The sequence below is a fragment of the Mesoplodon densirostris genome, chromosome 7 (genome assembly GCF_025265405.1).
Source record: "Mesoplodon densirostris isolate mMesDen1 chromosome 7, mMesDen1 primary haplotype, whole genome shotgun sequence".
Classification (NCBI taxonomy): domain Eukaryota; kingdom Metazoa; phylum Chordata; class Mammalia; order Artiodactyla; family Ziphiidae; genus Mesoplodon; species Mesoplodon densirostris.
In genome coordinates, this window is record NC_082667.1 from 59,884,181 (window position 1) to 59,905,784 (window position 21,604).

A 21,604-nucleotide genomic window follows, 5' to 3' on the forward strand; every position below is an offset into this window, starting at 1 on the left:
TTCTTTTATAGAACAGAAAGGGGGAAGAGGTGAGGAAGTAAAGTAAAAAGTGGTGTTAGTTTTGCCTGGCTTGGCCAGCATTGGGGAGGAGATGGGTTAATTTCTTCTTTTCTGAAGCCACTCACAGGTGGGCTGGGTCAGATAGTCTCCTTGTGAGCTGAACAAAGGCACTTTAGTTTAACTTTCTGGCAGAGGGGCAGGGTTCCCTGAGGCAGGCCATTATGTATGATTATAATAACAAAAGCAACGAAAAGCAAAGGTTAAAGTCAAAGAAACAGATCCAACATGGAGTCAAAATTGGCTCTTCCCTGTTACCATATCTTGACCATATATAGCAAACTTATTACCAAAAATGGTTTACTCTAAAGTTTAGCTATATAGGTTACATAAAAGTTTTTAAATAGATCTGTTTCTTTGTACAGAATTTTTAAATTCATAGAAAAAATCGTTATTAAATGTGATTTTTATGAAAAGCTTGCTATTGAAAGTAGGTGATTGAATTGTGTCCTTTTAGGAAAGGACACAGTTTTACAAAATTAGAGATTATCATGATGCCTAATAAGCAATTAAATTTTTCTTATGGAAGTATTAATACTTTAGAAAATATTAAAGTGGTTATTTAAGAAAATAACATTTCTCAAGCCATCCATTGTTTTGATTCTAATTGTCCTTTGGATTATCACTACTTTTTTACAAACAAAAACAAAAAAAACTAACCTTCCTTGTTTGCCAAAGATGATTTTAGTAGCATGAAATCAATATGTTAAATGTATCTCTTTCAAGCACTCACGTAATATCAGTGGGTTTTAACATTTTTGTATAAGAATGTGTCAGTTTTATCTTTGCTCAAAATTATCTCTTTCAAAACAAACATAGCGAATAAACTACGTGACCACTGACCGAACATTGCTTTCTAATGGAAGAAAAAGCAGTGTGTGTGTGTGTGTGTGTGTGTGTGTGTCCATCAGTGCCTGCAGAGAGAGGGTGGGAGACAGAGGTAGAGAGTTGATACTACTCCTTCCTAACTGGGAGGAAATACGATGTTTCAAATAGCCAATGCATTCACCAAATGTAATTGAGTTATTGGAAGTTCTACATTTCTCAGTATAGAAATTTTTTTTTTTTTTTTTTTTTTGGTTGCACCGTGTGGCATGTGGGATTTTAGCTCCCCAACCGGGGATCAAACCCACACCCCCTACATTGGAAGGGCGGAATCTTAACCACTGGACCACGAGGGAAGTCCCAATATCAGAATATTTTGAAAGAGTTAAAACCATTTGTGCTCTTCTCTGACCTGAATTTAACTAACATTCCTGGGCAAAGAATGTTAAGAATGTTTGGTGAGCTTTGACAAGTCCTCATATCTGTGAATTAACTTATATTATAGCTGATAATAATGGTGTTTGTTTAAGCAGTTGTTAAACACTAAGTACATATTGAGCATACCTGTCAGGACTCTGAAATGACAAATGACAGAAACTTACTTCAAACTGGCTTAAGCCAAGAAGAGAATGTATAACTAAACATTTCAGCATGGATGGAATGCAGGCAGGGGTGGATCCAGGTCCTCAAATGATGACATTAGAATTCAGTCTTTCTTCCCATCCATTAGCTCTGCTTTCCCCAGTGGCTTCATTCTTTAGCAGCTCTCTCTATGTGGTGCCCTGCAAAGTGCCAGATTTACAAATATCAAAGCTAGCAATCCTACATTTTCCACTTTCCCCAAAGTTCTAACAAAACTACCAGAATTAAGGCTCATCAACTTATCTTGGGTTACAGAGGTTACAGTCTTCATGCAAACTACATGGACTAAAAATGGGAAAAGATGATTCACCAAAGGAAAATTGAGATAGGTTCCCAATGGAGCAAGAAAAGCAACACATAGCCACAACTATTGGCTTCTCTAGTTGTACTTCCCAAACTTTACAACAAATTGACTCCACATAGGATCAGAAATCATCTATTTTTCTTCCTGTACTTCTCCAACCCTTCCTTCCCATGCTTTTTTTTTTTGCCTATATTTGGATAATCTTGTATTTTATTTTCTTCTTTTTTATTTTAGTGTGATAAGAACACTTAACATGAGATCTCCCCTCTTAACAGATCTTTAAAGTGTACAATACAGTATTTTTGTACAGGTGATCTCTAGAACTTGCTCATTTTGTGTAACTGAAATTTTGTACCTGTTGGTTAACAGCTCCCTCCTTCCTTTTTTTCCAATCCCTGACAACCACAATTCTATTCTTTGCGTCCATGAGTTTGATTATTTTAGATATTTCATGTAAGTGGGATCATGCAATATTTGTCCTTTTGTGACTGACTTATTTCATTTAGCATAATGTCCTCCAGGTTCATTGATGTTGTTGCATGGATGCATGCATAGGATTTCCTTCTTTTTTAAGGCTGAATAATATTCCGTTGTATATATATACCACATTTTTAATACATTCATGCATTGATGCACATTTTGGTTGTTTCATATTTTGACTTTTGTGAATAGTGTTGCAGTGAACATGGGAATGCTAATATCTCTTTGAGATCCTGATTTTACTTCTTTTGGATAAATACCTAGAAGTAGGATTGCTGGATCATATGGTAGTTCTTTTTTAATTTTTTGAGGAACCGCCATACTGTTTTCCATAACAGCTGCACCATTTTGCATTCCCACCAACAATGCACTACAGTCCCAGTTTCCCTACAACCTTGTCAGTGTTTGTTATCATTTGTTTTTTTGGTAATAACCATTCTAACAGGTGTGAGGTAATATCTCATTGTGGTTTTGATTTGCAATTTCCCTGGTGATTAGTAACATTGAGTAATGTTACACTTTTTGTTATCAATTTTCCTCCACTATTAGCTTTTTAATTTTATAATCTTGTTATTCTTTTAGTAATTAACTTAGAGATTCCAGTATGCCTTTCTGACTTACTATAATTTACTATGAATTGGCACTTTTACTGCTCTCCAAACTTTACTCTAAATTAACTTATTAAAGTCTAATGTGAATTAGTATTTTACCACCTCATGAACAATATAAAAATGTTTTAATAGTATAATTCCATTTACCTCCCCGTTATGACTTTTGTGCCTTTTGACTCTGTCCATGTCTTTTGTACTCTTTCTGCGTTTTCTGTATTAATACCCTTTTTTCTTTCTGCACTTCAGTCTGAACATTTTCCACTGATATCTTGCAGCTAATTAACACTCTTTTCTATTTCTTTTTTTCTTTTAATTTGTTTTAATTGATTGATTGAAGTAGAGTTGATTTACAGTATTTTGTTAGTTTCAGGTATACAGCAAAGTGATTCAGTTTTATATATTTTTTAAGATTATTTTCCATTATGAGTTTTACAAGATATTGAATATAGTTCCCTATGCTATCCAGTAAATCCTTGTTACTTAACCACTTTATATATAATAGTTTGCATCTGTTAATCCCATACTCCTAATTTATCCCTTCTCCCCTCCCTTTTCTCTTTGGTAACCATAAGTTTGCTTTCTATATCTGTGAGTCTGTTTCTTTTTGTATATAGATTCATTTGTATTATTTTTTGGATTTCACATATAAGTGATATCATACAATATTTGTCTTTCTCTGTCTGGCTTACTTCACTTAGGATGGTATTCTCTAGGTCCATCCATGTTGCTGCAAATGGCAATATTTCATTTTTTTATGGCTAAATTATATTTCATTGTGTGTGTGTATACCACATCTTTTTAAAAAAAATTTTTATTGGAATATAATTGATTTAGTTTCTGCTGTACAGCAAAGTGAGTCAGTTATACATACACGTATAACCACTCCTTTTTAGATTCTATTCCCATATAGGTCATTACAGAGTGTTGAATAAAGTTCCCTGTACATGCCACATCTTCTTAACCCAATTGTCTGTTGATGGGCACTTGGGTTGTTTTTGTGCCTTGCCTATTATATATAGTTCTACTATGCTGTTCTGCTATTTTTTTGTGTGTGTGTGGTACGCGGCCCTCTCACTGTTGTGGCCTCTCCCGTTGTGGAGCACAGGCTCCGGACGTGCAGGCTCAGCGACCGTGGCTCACGGTCCTAGCCGCTCTGCGGCATGCGGGATCTTCCCAGACCAGGGCACAAACCCGTGTCCCCTGCATCAGCAGGCAGACTCTCAACCACTGCGCCACCAGGGAAGCCCTGTTCTGCTATTTTTAATTTGCTTTTAAAACTTATCTTTTGGAATCTCTGTATATTTTTCAGTTCTGAAATTTTTATTTGATTTAAAAAAAATGGAGTCCATGTTTCTGGTGCAATTCTCCATGTTTTTTCTTTATCCTCTTAAATGTGTCACTCCTAACCTCTGTTTCATAATTCCACTATCTGAATCACTATAGGTCTCTTTTTATCATTTACTGTTTCTTTGTTTGTTTTTGGTTATTTGGGTCTACTGGTTTAGTAGGCCTTACAGTCCTGGACATTGTGGGTAAAAATTATAGAGGCTCTGGAAGATGTTTTCTATTTCCAAAGAGAGTTAAGTTTTCTAGCAGGCAGATAGAGTACTATCAGATCACCTTGATTGTGTTAGGGTCTAGTTTTAGGCTTTTTAGTCTGGTCTATTTCACTTATGTCCTTATTCCTGGGGTCTTACCTGAAAGTATGGGGTGCTTATCAAAGCCTTTCTACTTTGACAAGACTTGAACCCCAACCTTTGTCTTCTGAACATCATGTAGCTTCTCTGACCCCTCTGTTCACTGCTCAGCTCATTAGCCTTTCAGCTACTGTTCTTTCCTGAATTTCTTGGAATTTCACTACACATATGCCATTTAGAAGTCAACTGATGACTCTGAGAAATTGCATGCAGATTTTTGGATTTGCTTCTCTGTAGTACCCTTCTTTCCAGGTCTAGCCTCTCAAGTTCCTGCTCTTTGGGCATCCACAAACTCCAACCTCTGTTTCCACAGTCTAGTAAAACACCACTTTGTGTTTATATCCTACATCTCTGTGCCATGATTCAACAATTGCCCTAAGAAGAAAAGTCAAGGTGAATGTAGAGCTTACCTAGCTGTGCTCTGTTCTTCCAGATATCACAGTCCCTAAAGTCCAGCATGTATTGCTATTGTTTAATGCTGGCTATTTCTAAAAATCTCTTTTGTCTAACTTTTACAGTTTCTAGACTATAGGAAGATAGTCTAAAACAACTTGTTCTGTCATGATCACAACCAATTTTGACTTAAAATTCTCCTTCAGTAACATTTTTAAATTGAGGTATAATATTTATAATATAAAATTTTACAATATATATAAAATTTATAATAAGTTTGAGGTGTACAACATAATGATTCAAAATTTTTCTAGATTATATTCCATTTATAGTTATTATAAAGTACTGGCTATATTCCCTACACTGTACAATATATCCTTATTGCTTATTTATTTTATACATTGTTGTTTTTACCCCTTAATTCCATACCCCCTCTCTTGCCCCTGCCCCCTTCTCTCTCCCCACTGGTAACCAATAGTTTGTTCTTTATATCTGTGAGTCTGTCTCTTTTTTATTGTATTCACTAGTTTGTTTTATTTTTTAGATCATACATATAAATGTTAACATACAGTTTTTGTCTTTCTCCGTCTGACATTTCACTAAGCATAATACCCTCTAAGTCCATCCATGTTGTTGCAGATGGCAAATTTTCATTATTTTTAATGGCTGAGTAGTATTCCATTGTGTGTGTGTGGCATGTGTGTATGTGTGTATATATATATGTACACACACACACACATATATATATATATATACCACATCTTCTTTACCCATTCATCTGTTGATGGACACTTAGGTTACTTCCATATCTTGGCTATTGTAGATAATGCTACTCTGAACATTGAGGTGCATGTATCTTTTTGAATTAGTGTTTTCATTTTCTTTGGACATATACCCAAGAGTGGAATTGCTGGATCGTATGGTAGTTCTATTTTTAGTTTTTTGAGGAACCTTTATACTGTTTGCCACAGTGGCTGCACCAGTTTACATTCCCAGCAACAGAATACAGGGTTCCCTTTTCTCCACATCCTTGCCAACATTTGTTATTTGTGGTATTTTTGATGATAGTTGTTCTAACAGGTGTGAAGTCATATCTCATTGTGGTTTTGATTTGCATTTTTCTTTTTTTTTTGGTTTTTTTTTTGGTTTTTTTTTGGCAGTACGCGGGCCTCTCACTGCTGTGGCCTCTCCCGTTGCAGAGCACAGGCTCCGGATGCGCAGGCTCAGCGGCCATGGCTCACAGGGCCAGCCGCTCCGCGGCATGTGGGATCTTCCCGGACCGGGGCACGAACCCGTGTCCCCTGCATCGGCAGGCGGACTCTCAACCACTGCGCCACCAGGGAAGCCCAAGGATTTTTTTTTTTTTCTTTTTGCGGTATGGACCCAGCTGCTCTGCGGCATGTGGGATCTTCCCAGACCGGGGCACGAACCCATGTCCCCTGCACTGGCAGGCGGACTCTCAACCACTGCGCCACCAGGGAAGGCCGCATTTTTCTGATGACTAGTGATTTTGAATATCTTTTCATGTGCCTGTTGGCCATCTGTATATCTTCTTTGGAAAATTGTCTATTCACATCTTCTGCCCATTTTTGTAATCAGGTTGTTTGTTTTTTTGTTATTGAGTTGTATGAATTGTTTATATATTTGGATTTTAACCCCTCTGTAAATTTTTTTTGAAGTCTTTGTTGAATTTGTTACAATATTGCTTCTGTTTTATGTTTTGGTTTTTTGGCCGCAAGGCATGTGGGATCTAACTCCCCCTCCAGGGATTGAACCCACACCCCCTGCATTGGAAGGTGAAGTCTTAACCACTGGATCACCAAGGAAGTCCCCCGTCTGTAACATTTTAATGGTCATGTTCTTTTTAAATTTTTCTCTACTTCATCAGTTTTCTTTTATAATACTTGGGGATAATTTCAGATACAATTATAAAGCGTCTGACTGTTGTGAAGATTATAATGAGAATTATATCATGACTTTTTCTAAATCACTTTCTGTATGCTGACATTTGCTTATAAATCAAAACAAGAGCCACAATAATCTATGGCTTTTAAAAATTTTAATCTATTCTCTTTTTTTAAATTGAGTTAAAATTGACATATTTCAGGTGTACAATGTAATCATTTGATATCTGTGTATATTGCAAAATGATCACCTCAATAAGTCTAGTTAACATTTGTCATTCTTATATTAAACTAGCTATGCTTTTATTCATATCTTTCTCATTTATACTAGAGTTTACCTTCCTTGAAATAATTGAGATTCACATTTGTATGATAATTTAGAGTTTGTAAACTGCTACCATATCCATTATAGTCTCATTTGATTTTCATGACAACCTGTTAGATATGTAAATATTATTTTTCAAATGATGAAACTGAGGCTAAGAATGTTAGAGAGACTTAGGTAGTAAATTATTGAGCAGGAACTTGAATATACTACTTCCTAATTCCAAATTGTATTCAATCCTTTAAAAATACTTGGAGCGGGCTTCCCTGGTGGTGCAGTGGTTGAGAATCTGCCTGCCAATGCGGGAGACACGGGTTCGAGCCCTGGTCTGGGAAGATCCCACATGCCGCAGAGCAACTGGGCCCGTGAGCCACAGTTACTGAGTCTGCGCGTCTGGAGCCTGTGCTCCGCAAAAAGAGAGGCCGCGATAGTGAGAGGCCTGCGCACTGCGATGAAGAGCGGCCCCCGCTTGCCACAACTAGAGAAAGCCCTCGCACAGAAACGAAGACCCAACACAGCCATAAATAAATAAATAAATATTAAAAAAAAAATACTTGGAGTATAATGTTTAAATAGGCTTACAGAAAAATATATACAACTTCTTCACCTCAGTAGACTATTTATAGATGTTCCCTACTCCTTTACCTAATTAGTTTTTACAGTAGTTGTAATTAATACATGGATAATTTGTTTTAGGATATCCTGTTTTCTGCATCCTCTATTTCCTAATTAATTGTTAATGTTTCTATACAGCTTTATGTTTATTATTTTTTACTTCTGAATAAATTTTTCATTACTCTGCTTTATTTAGTCATTCCTCTGTTTTATTAGCACTAAGGTAATAAAAGTTAACTTTTTTAAAAGTTCTTTTCTTTTCTTTTCTTTTTGGCCGCACAGTGTGGCATTTGGGATCTTAGTTCCCTGACCAGGGATTGAACCTGCACCCCCTGCAGCTGAAGCACAGAGTCTTAACCACTGGACCACTGGGGAAGTCCCAAAAGTTATTTTCTTAGGATGAATTTCCAGGACAGGACTGCTGGGTCAGAGGATGTACTAGTTTGTAGGCCTTCAGTGTAGTGGTCCAAGTTACTTTTATTTTTATTCCTGTCTTCAAGTTATTAGCAAGTCTATCTATCCTAGTATCTGTCATACTCAGGAATCATACTTTTAATTTCTTCACTAGGATCCTGAATTTTAATATCCAAGTTTGTCATTTTGTATGATCCCTTAGCCCTAATGTACACTTACACATTCATTTCTCTGTCTGCTCAGTGCTGATAACTCTTGGGAAAGAGCTGGACATATATCACATCAAGGCTTTTCTTAACATAGTTATTATTAAGCTTGTTTTTAAGTATATGACTTAATCCACCTCAGAAAATTGGATTTCTACAGAAGAAACTTATTTTAAAAGTTGGAAAGGAAGTCCTGTTCCTTTGCAAATTAAGTTTGATGACTTTTATTTAATAAATATTTTTGATATTTTGTTATGTGCAGGCATTTTCCTTTCAAGAAGAACCCAGCTTACTCTCACTTGAAACAGTTCACCTGGGTGATGGAAACATTTGGTTGTCGTTTTAATGAATGCTAGGGAAGAAGGGATCACGAGAGATCTCTTCAGTGTGCACACAGGCTATCTCTAATACTGTTTGATAAACAGTATCTTAGAAACTTATGTAAAGGGAAAAAGCAAGTAGGAATAGAATCAACCAGATTTTTCTGATGAGATTTTTGAGAAATCCTTCTAAAGATATGAACTGTCACAAAATTCATCTGGTATTGTGGCACATATAGAAAGTAATTTAATTTAATAACCTTTTATAAATGAAAATGAATTAAGTAATCTCTATAAGATGTTTGGTTACCCGAGACTAAGGAGAAATGTCCTTTAAAGTGTAGGGATATAAGGAGTGAGTGACTATGTGTTTGTGTTTCTGTGTGTGTGTGTGCACACACGCATGTGTGCATGCATACGTGCTCGTGTACAGGTACCCGTGGTGTTCACTTTGTGTGAATGTACTGAGATCCTACCCACATGGTTTGCAGTCCTCAGGAGAACCTTTGACCAACTGTGTTTCATTTCCTCTCAAAATATTCCAATTAGCAGACCCTTTCAGTGCTTAATATCACCCTGGCACCCTTGGGCTTCCCTTCATTGATTAGTTTTCTGAGGCCAAGTTTCATTGTTTTAGATGAATATTTTGGATGTAGATACCTTACACCTGACTCCTCTTTTAAATAATCCATCCCAATTGCCCATTAAACACAGTTGTGTTTTTTCAGACCATGCCCCTGTTCCTAATTATTAATATCTAATTGTAGCTATGGAGCATTCTTTCAGCTCTTCACACATGCAAACATGGCATTATTGGGATGTTCAGCACTTCTCTATGGGAGTGTCAGGTTGTCTCAGTATTATTTAGTAAATAAGAGATTTGTTTATGATAAGGACTATAAAAGATTTGTCGCAAGATAAAGGCTTACTATTTTAGTATGTCTATAGAATGAAACATTATTCAGCCATAAAAAGGCATGAAGCATTAGTACATGGTACAACATAGATGAACCCTGAAAACATTATGCAAAGTGAAAAAAGTAAAATGTATAAGGCTATGTATTATATGATTCCATTTAAACAAAATGTCTGGAATAGGAAACTTATGAAGACAGAAGTAGATTAGTGGTTGCCAGGGGCTAGGGGGTAGGTGGAAATGGGAGTGACTGCTAATGGGCATGGGGTTTCTTTTTAGGGTGGGTTATGGTTGTACAACCTCGTGAATATCCTAAAAACCACTGGGGTTTGTGAGTTACATGTCAGTTCTTTTAAAGCTTACTATTTTCAGATAAAGTAACTCTGTGTGAAACCTTAAAAACATGGTTATCACAAAACTAGGGTACATACTATAATGGATTACATGGTAAATTCACTGTATGACTTTGGGTAAGTTGTTTAACCTCTTTAAGTCTGTTTCTTCATCTTAAAATTGGACTAATACGAATACTTTTATCACAGAGTTGTTTTGAGGACTAAGTGTGATGTAATACCTATAAAGTGCTGGACATAGTGTATTGTGCTTGTGCAGTGTACATAGGGAGTCTTCTTAAATGTAGCTAAACATTCAGACTCATGAGTATCTTAGGCCACACCTGGCATGAGGTTTACTTAGAAGGACATTAGGACAGGGAACACAGTTAAGCAGCAGGGTGGCATCCTGCATTAGTAGAATTAGTTCTCCCACCAGTTTATGCTTCAGTCTACATAGCTAATCAGAGTTATTCTGTTTGGTCCCCAGGTGACAGGTCTGGGACAAGGAAATGAGACTCACATGTGCAGGGGTAGCCACAGACTCTAAAGGAGAGGAAAACCTTTTATTACAGCTCTATAGACAAAGCTTCCAAGGTCCCTGCAAGGGACATGTCCAGATACAGGAATCACCATACTCACAGAAGCCAAGACTTCTCCATCAAATATTTGTAGTTCATTTGTAGTTTCTCCCAAGTTGATGCAATTTACCCTTCAGGTAAATTCATATTTATACGTAGTGTTGCTGAATAACCCAGTTGACGTTGTGTCTTAGTCAGGTTTCTGTTGAAACACAGACCTTGGAAGTTAAGGGTCCAGTTTTCATGCAGCAGGGAAAGAGGTGTTTTTTTGTTTTGTCTTGTTTTACCCTTTATTCACAGCCTGACACTTATTAAGTGCTCAGTAAATGTACCCATAGGGAACCTTCCGGATCTCTCACTTCCTGTAAAGTAGTGAAACTCTAGCCTATATGTCACATGTCTAAGTTTATTTGTGCTTTATCCTTGCTTTTCTGATGTCCTTGTTCTGTTCCACACTGCTCACCCTGGCAAAATAGTCCCTTACTTAGCAATGTCTCTTCCTGCTTTGCTGTGTTTTTTTCAGTCTCCACCATGCACTGACGATGCTATTCCAGGCTCAGAAGTTTTTCAGTGGGGGCTGCCCTGAACTGGCCTCAGACTGGTGAAACTTCTCAGTGGTTTGTTTCAAACGGGGGAAAATAATTCCCCCTTTGGATATCCAGAAGGGTCCCAAAGCAGTGTTACTTTGGCCCCACTGTGTTATAAGAGTTTATTTGTTAAGTATTTCTTTGAGTTATTATGTCTGTCTCTTCTCCTAGAATCTGTATGTGTATCCAAAGAGTTTAAGTTGGGGGTAGTTTTGAGTAATAATTGTTATGTGGTACCCAGGTTTCTTGCTTCTCTCCTTTATCTTGGGCTTATCCTGTCAGACTTCTCAGATTTCTTATTTATTTATATTTTTGGCTGCACTGAGTCTTCGTTTCTGCGCTCGGGCTTTCTCTAGTTGTGTGGAGTGGGGGCTACTCTTCGTTGCAGTGCGCTGGCTTCTCACTGGGGTCGTTTCACTTGTTGCGGACCACAGGCTCTAGGCACGTGGGCTTCAGTAGTTGTGGCACGTGGGCTCAGTAGTTGTGGCTCGCAGGCTCAGTAGTTGTGGCTCGCAGGCTCTAGAGCACAGGCTCAATAGCTGTGGCACATGGGCTTAGTTGCTCCGTGGCCAGACTTCTCAGATTTCAATCCTCCTTTCCCAGAAGTGAAACCTTCAGTACCCTTTGTACCATCAGTTCCCCAAACATATAGAGAAACTTTATTAATATTATGAAGGTTACAGAATTGCTTTAATCTTTTGCCTTTATTGCTATGCTCCAACACTAAGAGCATTTTCACTGTTGCTCTTCTTATGCCTTAGCTTAATGTCAGTTATCAGCAGCACTCAGAGGTTATTTCTCAAAGCAGAGTTGTTAAGCAAACTGTGACACTATTCGATACATTACTTGAGATGGAAGTACCAAATGTTCACTGTATTTCAGTTTGCAATATGAAGGGTACTAAAAGTGCTGGTTCTTCTCCTGGGTTTCCATCCTGAGGGCATAGTGCATAGTTCTTAGGACAAACTCATTTTCTGTAAGCCTGAAGACTAAAATCATAATAATTGCACTTTGTATTTTACAGTGTGTGGACCAGTTGACAAAGATCCAAACTGAATTGCAAGAGACAGTGAAAGATTTAGCTAAAGGCAAAAAGAAGTACTTTGAGACTGAACAGATGGCTCATGCAGTACGAGAGAAGGCTGACATCGAGGCAAAGTATGTGTTTTAGCATTTCTGAAAAAGTGATTATACAAATAAATGTTATTTTTGCCAGTACTTTGTTTTCTGTTAATACAGGGCATAGAGTCATTCTTAGGTTATATTGGTTTCATTGGACCTATAAATGTTACATACTATAGATCAAATTTTCTTTTATATTAGTTGACTTTTATTTAAATTAATATAAGCAAAATGGGAATATTTGATCAGTGAGTTTTCACATTAAATTGAATTTTGAAAAGGAAAGAAGACAAATGAACATGGTATTGGAAGCTTAGCAGAAGTCTGGTTAAAGTTGCTATGGTGTCTAAATATCAGGGTTTTAGAGCCTCAGTTTTCTCATGCCAGAGTAAATCAGTTGTAGTCGAAAATCCTTGATCCTCAGTATGCCTTTGAAGGACTATGGACGCATCAAGTGAGTAAGACCACTGACCTCAGTATAGAAACACTGCCCCAGAATTTCTCTTATATGAAGTTCTAACATATATAATTTTTAATGTATGCTTTAGGAACTGTGTGTGAATTTTACTTTCAATATATGTAAATTAAAAGTCCTTTATTTTGAGAATAATTAGGAAAAGAAGGAACTGGCAGTTTATAACAGAAAGAAACGCGAAGCTAGCAGTAGAGATTTTTGCAATGACGACTTGAGGAAAGATTAAAATTTTTTAAGAAAAAATAAACCGTGTTATAGAATGGGATTCTGAAGATGTCTCTGAGGAAAGGTGAGACTCCCATTCGGTGAGCTCACTGATGGAAAATGTAGGAGTTTGAACGCCTAGTCATGAAATCAGAAAGGCTATGAACAGTTGTACAGACTAGGAAGGAGTCAGGGTTGTCTTTCTAATATACTTTTTTATCTGCAGGAAATTAAGCAATCTCATAGGCATCTTGTGAAAATTTAGGGGCTCCTGGAAAGTTTATTTTGTCCCAAGGGATGGTAAATGAATACTCATAAAGTGCTTAATGTTACTGGAAAACATATTTAATATTTCCCTAACTTAGTTTATGATCTTTATTATTTTATTTTTATAAGCATACAAATATTTCCTGTACTTTCATAGAGTCAGTGAACCCATCTTCCCAATTAGACCTGAAGTTTTTAGATTAGGTGCTCTCGGTTAGGAATATCCTTTCATGGTGGTTCTTAAGAACTTGTTTTTTAAAATGCTCAGGGATTCTAGAACAGAGAATTGACAGATTTGTAGAGCATATATAAATACCTACGTTAGCCAAGGTCCACAGGGTGAAAATGAGGACAATTGTGGGGCTGTTCCTGAGAAGTGTGGATTTGACACGATCTAATTCACAGGTGCTGATAACAAGAAACTGCCTTCTAATATAGCCCAGATTCAAAGGGGATACAACAAATTAGACATTTAATTCAATGTGTAACTTTTCTGGAAAATTAATTGTACAACAGAGAGAGAAATGCCTCTTTATCTTAATTCACTCACTAAGTGTTTATTGAGTGATTACTCTATCTCGGGTACTATGGATACAGAGATGAGGTAGATAAGTTTTGCCCTCAAGAAGTTTAAGGCCTAGAATTAAAAACAAACATGTTTTAAAGTAGATTTATGGTTTGTTTATTCACAGTAAACTTAAAGAAGTTAAGTACGCAAAGTTACTCACCTAGTAATTAATTTATTTTAGTAGTTGTGTGAAAACACTTTTATGTAAGCATAGAAAATAGATTAATTTTGCCTAATGCAAAAGGAAACCTTTATAGAAAAAAGTGATGTTTGGACACAGTTCTGAAGAATGGTTTTTCTAAGTAGAGATGAGGGCTCCCCTGGTGGCGCAGTGGTTGGGAGTCCGCCTGCCGAGGTAGGAGACACGGGTTCGTGGCCCCGTCCGGGAAGATCCCACATGCCGCGGAGCGGCTGGGCCCATGAGCCATGGCCGCTGAGCCTGCACATCCGGAGCCTGTGCTCGGCAACGGGAGAGGCCACAACAGTGGGAGGCCCACGTACCGCAAAAAAAAAAAAAAAAAAAAAAAAAGTTTGTAGCTAAGTAGAGATGAGAAGGAAGATCAGGAAGGGGAATGAAAACTGGGCTGTATATATTTGGTTGACCAAAAAGTTCCTTTGGGTTTTTCCGTAAGATGTTATGGAAAAACCCAACCGAACATTTTGGCCAACCCAATAATTTTGATAGATGATTTGACAGATACAGATGTGTACATTAGGAGAGAGCATAGAAGGAAGGATACAGTTTGAAGGGATGGCTGAGTTCCACTTTGAATATGTATGTTCTGATAAATATGTGGGACCGTGGGGTGAATATATTTGGTAGAGGGTTATATATCTGACTCTCAGATGAGAATTGGGCCTGAAGATCTTGCTTTGGGGGTCAGTTGCATATCAGATGATAGTTAAAGGGATGAAAGAAATCATATATAAAATGAGATGAGAAGTTGAGTTTGGAAACCTAAGGAACATTAACATTTGGAAGGTAGGTGAGGAAGAGGAGTATGTAGTATGGTTCATTGTATATATTTTATTTGCTCTAGATAATAATCTTTGAGGACAGGAACTGTAATATTTTACCTGTTACTAGTACCTTCTTTATTACCACAAAAGGATTGTATGAGGATTAGAAAATGAAGTAGAAACCAGAGACTTGAATCCTTATATTGGAAAATCCAGATGCAACTCAGACTATTTAGATAATGGCTACAAAAAAAGTCGAAATGAGTATACCCCAAACACAGTCTTTCTTAACCCTGAACAGGCGCTCTCAAATTTTAAAGTCTGTGGCCTTTGCTTTTCTAGATCAAAATGAATAGGAATCTGATTAATAAAAACAAAGAAAACCCCCATCAAATATGAATATGGCGAGGTAGAAAAATAACAGGAGTCTCTTAGACCCAGCTTTTTTTTTAGTAGTGGAGTAGTTGGAATGCATGTTTGTACGTACGTCCTTGAATGTTTCTCTCTTGCTAGAAAGTTGAGAGGCTGCTTTTTCTGTCCTCACATTTGCTCTGCAGAGACTGGCTTGCTCTGTTTTCCAATACCAAACGGTCTGCAACTTTATTTCATATTATGGCATAGCTTCCAGCACATTCATTGACTTTTCCCATAGCAATCACCGTGACACTGCAGTCAAGACAAACATTGCAGCTTCAGAAATTACTGGTTGTGGGGAATGTTGGTTGTTCCTTAGCATTTTTCTCCTTATGGTTCTCTCTAGTTGTTTGCATAAAGCCAAGATATTTTAATTACTGATTGTTTTATTATGGTTCCTCTCCCATGCTGAGAGGGATTGAGGGAAATAAGGACACCGGAAAAGAGAAGGTTAAATAGAACAAAATCATATTAGGGCAGAAAGTCCAAGGGCTTTATCTCTATGTTCTGAATACTATAGATATGTTAAGAGTGGAGGGAGCACATAGGCAGGCACCCAAACAAGAAGAACTTTTAATGGGAGATGTGATGGAATTAAGGTCTTTGTAGAGCCTGGTCAGTATCATACAGTAGATTGCATTCCTGGCACTGGCACATTCATGGCACATTCCTGGCACATGGCCCTGAAAGCCTGCTAATCTTTGTCTCCATAGGTTGGTTATCCATGGGCTTCTTTAAGCTTCCTTGCGGAAACTAAAGTATGTGCAATTGTATGATACTGGGAATAATCTATAGTTTGATGACTCTTGTTTATTAGGACTCTTGTTTATATTATATTGGATTCATCAAATTGTATTTTTGTCATTCAGGATATTTTTATTTTATTAATCCCACTGTTTTCTGTTTCACCATAATATTAAATTCTTCCTGTAGTAAAATAAAGGAAAATAATCATTGCTTTTGGTTTTCCATTTATTTAGTTCTCTTTTAGAATAGTGTCACGGGGAAAGGTCACTTTTTAAAATATTTAGTAATTATAATATTTAATCATTTTATTATGATGTAATTTGATAATTTTATTAACATACTTTTCTATTTTTATTATAGATCTAAACTTAGTCTTTTTCAATCAAGAATCAGTTTACAGAAGGCAAGTGTAAAGGTGAGTTTTTGAAAAATATATTTCACAATTGAGAAACCTTAGCTTAAAAAAAAAAAGAATTGGACCTTTTGAGGGTGCAGTTCAATTATTTCCATCTGATTTCCATTTAGAGAAGCATTTTAAAGTCATTAGGGAAGAACTTTTTTTCCCATTTCTTGAGGGTTTTTCAACTAAGTGTCAGCACTTTGGATACTCCCTGCTTCTCAAGATTGCTTTAGAGATAAGTTTCTATACCTAACCTGCTTAGGTAGCCTGTTGTCTTCAACACTTAGTCCAAGAGACTTTAACAAGTCCATGGGCTTTAGAAAGCTCAATAAAATCCATTTCACTCAGATTTATACCTCTGAGCAGATATTCTGGGCCAGATGCAAGTGAATTTTTCCTGTGGGATCCTCAAGCTGTAGAATACCTGATAAATAAGCCTAGTGACCTACCTTTGTCTGCCTGGCTCCCAACTAGCATGCATTTCTCTTGGCACATTAGGGGGTGTTGATTTTTTTTCAAACTATTTTCTAACTCCAGCAGATTTACCCAAGTCTGTGAAGATAAGGGACTTACTTAATTTGAGAACCTTTATCTTCCCATCATAATAAAATGAGCAGAACATTATGAAGTTCTCTCAAAAGCTTTGGAAATTCTTAAAGTGTAAATAACAAAAATTTGAAAGCACTCTTACTGTGTCAAACAGTTCTAGTCACTGTTTATTTAATTCTTCAATAGTGTTGAAGAATTTTTATATGCATATCAATGTTTCTCCACATGGTCATCTTTACTCTTGTTGGGGAGCCAACTAAGAGTGGTATCCTCATATGTTTTTCAGTACAGTATCAGTTTGCACTGACTTTTTCTTTTCTCTTACTATGTTTTAGTTAAAAGCCCGGCGATCTGAGTGTAATTCCAAAGCTACCCACGCAAGGAATGATTATCTTCTTACATTAGCGGCAGCAAATGCACACCAGGATCGCTACTATCAAACAGATTTAGTTAACATTATGAAGGTAATACAGCCTTAATATCTGTGGTAATATTGTATCATTAAAGACATAACAACTCATGAGTTGACTGTTGGGTGTATGGGATTGAGTCTATACACTAGCAGCCAGGCTACCTCGCATTTTGTTGGAATATACTTGGTATTGTTTAGGCGACCTCTGTTTCATGTAATCTGAATTAATTTTAGTATAAGAAAATGTTTAAAGCCAAATCATAGTAAAAGATTGTATTATTCCCTAGCAGCAGCAGATATTTACTGTATAGTGGTTATTAATATATGATTATTTTTTAAAAGCTTAGCTTTTTAAAATTTTATCATTTTATGCTTAATTGATAGGTAAACTTGTGCATTAATATTTTATGAGGTGCCTGTGTGTAAAACAAGAGAAAATGTAACTCGTAGTTATATGAAAATGTCTCTACCCTGAAATGTAGGGTTACAGTTTCTTGTATGACAAAATTCGATCTTGGTCTTTCTCTGTTTATACACCTATATGTATCTTTAACTTTAACTCAAGTAAAGGACAAAGGGTGGAGGAGCAGAAAACTTTTTTAACATGCTGCCAGGTTTGCCCTCACTGCTGATAGACAAGTTTTGCTTTGAATTGTATCTCATTCTCTCCTGTTGTCTCAAGGACACAAACTTTTGATTATTCTATCTTTATTTTCAACCCATCCCTCTCAAATGTATTGTTCTTAATGACTGTCCAACCACATTGCTTTCATTGAATTGCTTGCTTTACGAATCAGAGGTGTTGAGAAGGGGGTGCAGCAGGAATGGGCACTCTTTTTTTTCTACAGTGCCTCTGGAAAAGAGATAAACTCTGTCCAGAAACTACGAGTTCTTTCCTTGGAAGTAGAGACAGGACATTTACTGGAAACTTTAAGGAAAAACGGAGGGATGGAGAGAGTAAAACTGAACTAAAAAGTATCCTATTGCAAAATTTTTTATTTCCTTTTTGTTTATTGTCTGAAATCCCCTTTTCCTGGCTTCTATCCTGTTCTGACTTCTGCTGGTTAGGATACAGGTGGTAAGAGAGACAAGGAATTGTTTTGACATCCCAGATGAGAACTCTGCATACATTTTCCCATAAAATGTTGGACCTAAAGGTTTAGACATTTTAGTATCTTATTAGGTGTTACACAGTGCTTCAGACTTACAAGGACCAACTGGAGACTTGGCCTCCCAGTATAACCTGGTTTCTCTAGGGAAATATATATACTCAGTTTCAAACAACTCCTTTATTAAAAAAGATTTTTAATACAGCTCACATTTAAGTTTGTAATTCCCCATATACCATCTGCTATTAAAACAAAGCTGTTAACTATATACTTTCCCCTTTGCATATTTTTAAATGAACACTGTATTAGTTTAAGCATCAGCAAAAATAAAATCTTTATGCTTTTTAAATTGAATCCACAGCCAAAAAAGATCTCTTTCCTAAAACCCTATGGCCTTTTATAAACCAGGAAAGGTACAGAATTATTTGGGGGATCTACCCCCTGCCAGAATCAAAGAGGAGGTTAATGGGCCTAGCCAGCAATCAGATTATGTATCTTTGAACTTACTTTGAAGTCCTTATGCACCTAGGTATTTGATCATCATTGGATAGGTTATGCTTCAGATTACTCGTTTCATGAAACATTAGAGGGTACTGAAATGATTAAAATATATATATAATAGAGGAAGGAGTCCCTCCTGTCCCTTAAAAATAGGAAAATGTATTCTCAATTTTCATGTTGTGTGTGTTAATTCATTTTCTTCCACATGCTTATTCATAGTCTGCAGTATTGGACAACTCCCATTAATCATGCTGTTAGATATTTAGTAAGTTTCTATCATTGAATTGACAGTGGCCCTTTAGTAGCTGTCTTGGTAAGGTCTATTTTCTGGATTTTTGTTAAAGTTATAATGCCTTAAGTAGAATCTTTTTAAAAAATATTTATATGAATAGCTTGGAAACAGGAGATTTGAGTCATTGATTTCATCATACACATTTAATAGTCACTTAGAGTGTAGTAGCTACTATGCTAGGCTTTGGGAAGAAGCAAAAATGAACAAGACACTCTTATCCTCAAAGAGCTCAGTCTAGTCAAAGAGAGAGATACATAGAAATGATTACAAATTAGAATAATGAAATCACTTACTGCCAGAGGACCATGGTTAGTAGTAATAGCAGCTATCTTTTTTTTTTTTTTTTGATTGCTTGGTATTATCCTGGCATTATCCTGATCACTTTGGGCATATTATCCTTTCTCATTTTCTTCTTTATCCTGGTTAGAGTATATGGTTCATTATTTAAATAACACACTAGCCTATAAATGAAATGAAATGAAATGAAATCCCAGCTCTGGATGAACCACTCTCTCTATATCTGCATCTAAGTAGCCAAGCACTGTTGAAGAAAACTTTTCAACAGAACAGATTCATGATTGTAAATTAATGTGGAACCAGTATCAAATGGACACTCAACACTGCTCAGATATCCTACTGTATTTCCCTGGTTGACTTTCTCTACTATTTTCAACAATTTTTTCAACTTTTGCCCTTCTCCTCAAATCTGACTTACCCCTTTTCTTTCACACTTAGCAAGTGGTCTTTCTTCCTAATTTACAGAGAAAATAGAAACCATTAAAAGGGAACTCCATTATTGTCCCATTACAGGCTTCATCTGTGTTCAAGACTCTTCCAAAGAGTCTCAATAACTATCTAAAGATGACTGTTTCACTTCAGCTTTGGATCATTTCTCATTCCCTCCTGCCTTCTCAGGGATTTATTAAACAATTGATTATTTTTTTCCTTATATTTCTTGGATGTTCTATTCTTACATTAGCAGTTGATAGGATCTTAGTGATGACAGCCCTCAGTATGTCTTGTGTTACTGCTCTAATCTGGATTAATTGCCCTCTGTGTCCCGTGTAATGCACTTATTCTGGGACCTTCCTTTGCCTCTCTCCTATGTTGGATCTCCAGCTGTCTGTATCACATCTTTTTTCTTGGTTTACTTTGTTCTTTGGTGGAATACATCCTCCAGTACTTTCTTGAGAGACTGGGCATGGGAGGTAAGTTTTTTGAGATACCGTGTTATAAAGATGTCATTTTTCTGTGCTCATACTTGGGTATAGAATTAAAGGTTAAAAACCATTTTTATTCAAATGTTGAAGACAATTCTTCGTGTTTTCTTGTTTCCTGTGTTGGTACTGAGAACTCCAAACCATCTGATTCTTCATTCTTCATATCTGATCTAGTGTTTTTTCTTTTTAAAAGCTTATGAAATATTATCAATATGTCCTTTGATTCTTAAATTAATTCTTCCCTTTTGTTTTCTCTTTCTAGAATTCTAATTATTAAGATGTTGGACTTAATTATTCTGGAATTCTAATTATTAAGGACTCCTGGCCTAGTCCTTCAAATTTCTTTTTTCTATTATTGTTCTTTGTCGTTATGCTCTACTGTCTGGGAGACCTCTTCAGCTTTATAGTTCAACTCTTTTATTAAGTTTTTAATTTTTTAAACATGGTTTTAATATCCTTTTGTTTCCTGAATGTTCTTTTTTTATAACAGGTTTTTGTGCTTTATCTTCTCTTTTTAATTCTGGTGGTCTCAATAACAGAATTTATTTAAAAATTTTCTTTTCCTCGCATAGTCTCTCTTTTAGCCTGTGGGAAGGACTTGTCAACTTTGAGCTTCACTGTAGGGTGTTCTCCTGGACCATTTGTAGGGGAAACTGTAATGTCAGTATCCTTGTACCTCTCCTCTTGAGTTGGTCAAAACTCCTTTGCTCCCTTCACCATTTCTTCAGATCTCTTTTCTTATGTTGTTTGCTGAGGAAGACTTCCATGATCTCCTTAACCCAGTTACACTCCCACCCGATATGATGGTCTCATAAAATGGTTTATCTCGTCTTTGAAGTACTTAACATGGTTGTAGTTTTACCTGTATCTGTGTGATTATGTGATAAATGCCTTATCTCCCACTTAACTATACATTCCGTGAGGGCAATGACTGTGTCTGTATCACTTGAGACTCCATCCTTGCTACCTAGTACAGTGTTTGATTCCTAATATATGCTAAATGTTCATAAATTAATACATATTGAAGAATGAATGAATGAATGAGTGAATGAAGAATCAATCTCATTTTAATCCTTGCAGGATGAATCATCCCCATTTTACAAATGAGGAAACTATGACAAAGCCTGGATTCAACTCTGGCAGGTCTCTCTGCCT

The 21,604-nt window shown here is 36.5% G+C and overlaps 1 protein-coding gene across 3 annotated transcripts in view; it reads left to right on the plus strand.

Annotated features, from left to right (window-relative positions):
- The window catches only part of FCHSD2 (FCH and double SH3 domains 2), a 299,344-nt gene that overhangs the window by 128,488 nt on the left and 149,252 nt on the right, over positions 1-21,604 (plus strand). For all 3 annotated transcript variants that reach the window (XM_060103088.1, XM_060103089.1, XM_060103087.1), the window contains exons 6-8: positions 12,234-12,367; positions 16,327-16,381; positions 17,251-17,379. In XM_060103088.1, coding sequence (XP_059959071.1) covers positions 12,234-12,367; positions 16,327-16,381; positions 17,251-17,379 — 318 coding nt within the window. The remainder of the gene's footprint in view (positions 1-12,233; positions 12,368-16,326; positions 16,382-17,250; positions 17,380-21,604) is intronic.